The sequence below is a fragment of the Lipotes vexillifer genome, unplaced genomic scaffold, assembly GCF_000442215.2.
Source record: "Lipotes vexillifer unplaced genomic scaffold, Lipotes_vexillifer_v1.1 scaffold917, whole genome shotgun sequence".
Lineage (NCBI taxonomy): Eukaryota > Metazoa > Chordata > Mammalia > Artiodactyla > Lipotidae > Lipotes > Lipotes vexillifer.
The window spans coordinates 938,203-942,440 of NW_006795104.1; the positions used below are offsets into that span (position 1 = coordinate 938,203).

At 40.5% G+C, this 4,238-nt stretch overlaps 1 protein-coding gene across 3 annotated transcripts in view; it reads left to right on the forward strand.

Moving 5' to 3' along the window:
• KIF27 (kinesin family member 27) overlaps window positions 1-4,238 on the forward strand; it is an 83,787-nt gene that overhangs the window by 21,198 nt on the left and 58,351 nt on the right. For all 3 annotated transcript variants that reach the window (XM_007467438.1, XM_007467440.1, XM_007467439.1), the window contains exon 5: window positions 727-924. In XM_007467438.1, the coding sequence (XP_007467500.1) occupies window positions 727-924 (198 nt within the window). The remainder of the gene's footprint in view (window positions 1-726; window positions 925-4,238) is intronic.

Genomic DNA, 4,238 nt, shown 5'->3' on the forward strand with positions numbered 1-4,238 from the left:
TCCCCCCCCCCCCCCCCATATAATTTGTTCTGCCTTTGATTTCCAAGTTCTTTCTCCCACGACTCTCAATTGCCTATCTTCTATCTCTTTGTGTTTCTGGCTTTCTTTTTCGCTGAGTAAAGACTTTCACTTCACTGCACCTGTTACGACTTTCTGTCCCCATTGCTGTCACCTAGCTCTTTGCAATTTTCTACACTTTTCAACTTTCTGGTCTCTTGTTACTTCTTGGATTTCACTCTGAAGGTTCAAACTTTTATAAAGATCAGCTAATCACAGTGCTTCAGGTTGGCAAGCTAACCAATCACAGTGTGTGGGGCACTGTCTTGCACACTCTTTAGGCTGTATTTATTGGTGCTTACTATTCAAAAGTTTTTACCACTCAGGACAATCATAAATTCTTGTGAACACCAGAAAGCTAGTCTTTGTTTTTTTGTTTTTTGGGTTTTTTTTTTTAGAAAAAAAAATTTTTTTTTTTTTGGCTGCGCCACGCACCCTACAGGATCTTAGTTCCGTGACCAGGGATGGAACCTGCGCCCACTGCTGTGGAAGTGTGGAGTCTTAACCACTGGACCGCCAGGGAAATCCCAGAAGGCTAGTCTTTGGATAAATGAGGTTTTACTGTTTTGTTAAGGTAGTTGTAATTTTGGTCGATGTACAGTTATTTTTAATCATTATATACATACTGAGGTTCTCTGTTTTTAAAATTCTTATCTCTCTTCTACAAAGAATGAAAAAATAATAGAACAACAACTTCTTGTGGATCAACTGAGTGAAGAACTAACAAAACTTAACCTGTCAGTGACTTCGTCAGTTAAGGAAACTTGTGGAGATGGGCCAGATGCCAGGATACCTGAAAAGAGACCATATACCGTACCATTTGATACCCGTTTGGGGCATATTCCAGCAAGATCAGATTCCAGGAAGGTAAAGTCTAAGCATTAATTTCTTTCTTATTATGAGACTTAAAAAATATTGTATATAATATATCACAGTGTATTTGTATAGTCTTAGCAGGTTTTTTTTCCATTTGGTTTCATACACTTTTGTTTATACTCTTCTTGTTTGTTATGTATACTCTTTTTTAAATCATGCTTCTTTTTAATAAAAAATTATTAGGAGAATGTATAGATATATTTGGAAGGAATAGTTGAAGATAATGCTCACATTTATCAAGGAGAAAAAAGCTACCCTTTGCCATTGTATTTTCAGACATGACTAAGTCTGATATCTTCATGAATTTTTTCTATCTTTAATTACACCAAGTTGATGAGGTTGGAGGTATTTATTTTGACTTATTTTCAAAATGACATTTATGTGTTATTCAGTCTTGCCAAGTCTGACATAATCAAGACTATATAAAAATGAGTATGAAGTTTCATCTTAATTTTTATTTATTTATAAAAAATATGTGTGTGGGTGGTAAATATGTGCACACACTGATTTCTCTTGAAAAATCAAGGAATCTCCACGATGGAAAAGACTAATTAGCAGATTCATGAATTTTGGTTTCCATTTATTAATTTTAGGACTGGAAATGATTTGTTTGAAATCTATATATTGGTTACAGTCAAAGGGATAAGAAATATGAGAGGTGTCATAGACTTTGCAGTCAGGCTGGCTTGGGTGTGGATACCATCTCTACGGTGTAGGCCTGGATGGATGACTAAAACCGTATGAACCCCAGGCTCCTTATCTGTCAGAATGGGGGACCTGCGGGGGTGTATGGAGGATTTACATGAGATGGTGACTCCAAAAGTGCCTGGCACACTGCATCCTAACACATGTTCATGGGGTGCTTCTACTATGTCCCAGGCTCCATGCCTCAGAACAAGTGGGACAGATGCTACTGTTACGTCTATAGTTTTCAATTTTGAGTGGTTGGATTTAAATTTTAAACCATCGTTACTATAAATTTCAGTTAAACTTTTTAGCGTTATTGACATTTTCTTCTTGGTTGAATACATGGTAAATTTGCATAGAACATTTGAGAAGAAAGATAAGGTCTTTGTAGGATTCAAATTGGATATCTATTCAACTTAATTATATATCAAGTCTTCTATATTAAAAATTTTTTTTTTTACTATTGGCTAGTAATGTGAAAGAATTTCCTGTTTCTGTTCATTCTTTGTTTTTCTTTTTAAATTTTTTTTTGGCTGCGTTGGGTCTTCATTGCTGCATGTGGGCTTTCTCTAGTTGCGGCGAGCGGGGGCTACTCTTCGTTGCAGTGCGCAGGCTTCTCATTGCAGTGGCTTCTCTTGTTGCGGAACATGGGCTCAAGGCGCGCGGGCTTCAGTAGTTGTGGCACGTGGGCTCAGTAGTTGTGGCTCGCGAGCTCTAGAGTGCAGGCTCTGTAGTTGTGGCGCACGGGCTTAGTTGCTCCGCGGCATGTGGGATCTTCCCTGACTAGGGCTCAAACCTGTGTTCCCTGCATTGGCAGGCAGATTCTTAACTACTGTGCCACCAGGGAAGTCCCTCTGTTCATTCTTTTTTTTAATAATAATAACAACATTTTTTTCTGGTTATAAAAGTTAGACATATTTATTATCTCTCTCAGTCTCTGTTTCTTTCTCTTTTTACTAGACGTTCACACACGCGTGCACGCACACACACACAAACACACACACATTCTTTGAGGAGACAGAGCTCCATGGACTCTTGAGAAGGGGTTAGGCCTCTCTGTTCCTTTTTCTTTTTTTAAGATTAAAAAAAAAAAATTTATTTAAAGCTGTGTTGGGTCTTCGTTGCTGTGCACGGGCTTTCTCTAGTTGCAGTGAGCAGGGGCTACTGTTCGTTGCCGTGCACGGGCTTCTCATTGCGGTGGCTTCTCGTTGCAGAACACGGGCTCTAGGCGTGCAGGCTTTCGTAGCTGTGGCACATGGGCTCAGTAGTTGTGGCTCCTGGGCTCTAGAGCGCAGGCTCAGCAGTTGTGGCACACAGGTTTAGTTGCTCCGTGGCATGTGAGATCTTCCCGGACCAGGGCTCGAACCCATGTCCCCTGCACTGGCAGGTGGATTCTTAACCACTGTGCCACTAGTGAGGTCCCTAGGCCCCTCTGTTCTTATCTCTAGTTGTTTGATTAGACCTGAAACAGCCATGACTGGAATAAAGACTTCCACAGTTATTGTTTCAAATTAGCAAATTATTATTTTTTAAATTTTAATTAGTTTCATTGCCCCCTTTCACTTTCAAGGGTTTTGGTTAGGAAAACATATTGGTGGTTACCATAGTTTAGGAGAGGGCAGATACACTATAAGACTTGTAGCTCCTCTGTGGTTACAGGTAATCTCAAAGTTCCCTTATGACCAAGTAGGATTAAGTTGTAACAGAAAGAAAGAACCAGTGAGTTTGCCAAAAGATTGCTGTGACATGGAAGGAAAAGACCCGACCAGAGAGACTGCATTATGTTGAGGAATGGCATCACTTACTCCCAGTGCTGTTTCCTTTACCATGGATGGACATTTATTCAAATTAGCAAATTCTTAGTTTTGTTTTTAAAATTTTCCTTCTACCCCAAAAGAACCCTTCTAGCCACTAAAAGAAGGGGAAAAGGGAGAAAAGGCAAAGGTAATATGAACAGCAGTTTTGAGAGTTCTCTTGCTCCTATTGTGTGTCCAGGAATCCTGGCCCCCACTCTTGCTTGGACTGGTTACAGACATGAAGGCTTGCATGGAAAGACACAAAGCCTGCCAAGCCTTGTTCAAGTCCTGTTTCCTGTTCCATTGTTCTAGAGTGAGCGGAACAGTTTCATATTAAATACCAAAACTAGTTAAATTAAGCTAAAGAAGACGTCTGAAATCTCATTTCATTTTTTCACCATCTCATTTTTTCCTGGATTTCTGTCTTCTTGGCAGAAGTTGAGCTAATATTTTCCAGCTCTAATATTTTCTTTTAGAATTTAGCTCAAATATTTTCTTGAAGTAAAAATAGTCTGACAAGGGAAATATTTCCTTGACTTAAAATACTTTCAAAGGGGGCTTCCCTGGTGGCACAGTGGTTGAGAGTCCGCCTGCCGATGCAGGGGACACGGGTTCGTGCCCTGGTCCGGGAAGATCCCACATCCCTCGGAGCAACTAAGCCCGTGTGCCACAACTACTGAGCCTGTGCTTTAGAGCCCACGAGCCGCAACTACTGAAGCCCGAGTACCACAACTACTGAAGCCTGAGTGCCTAGAGCCCATGCTCTGCAACAAGAGAAGCCACCTCAATGAGAAGCCCGCACACCACAATGAAGAGTAGTCC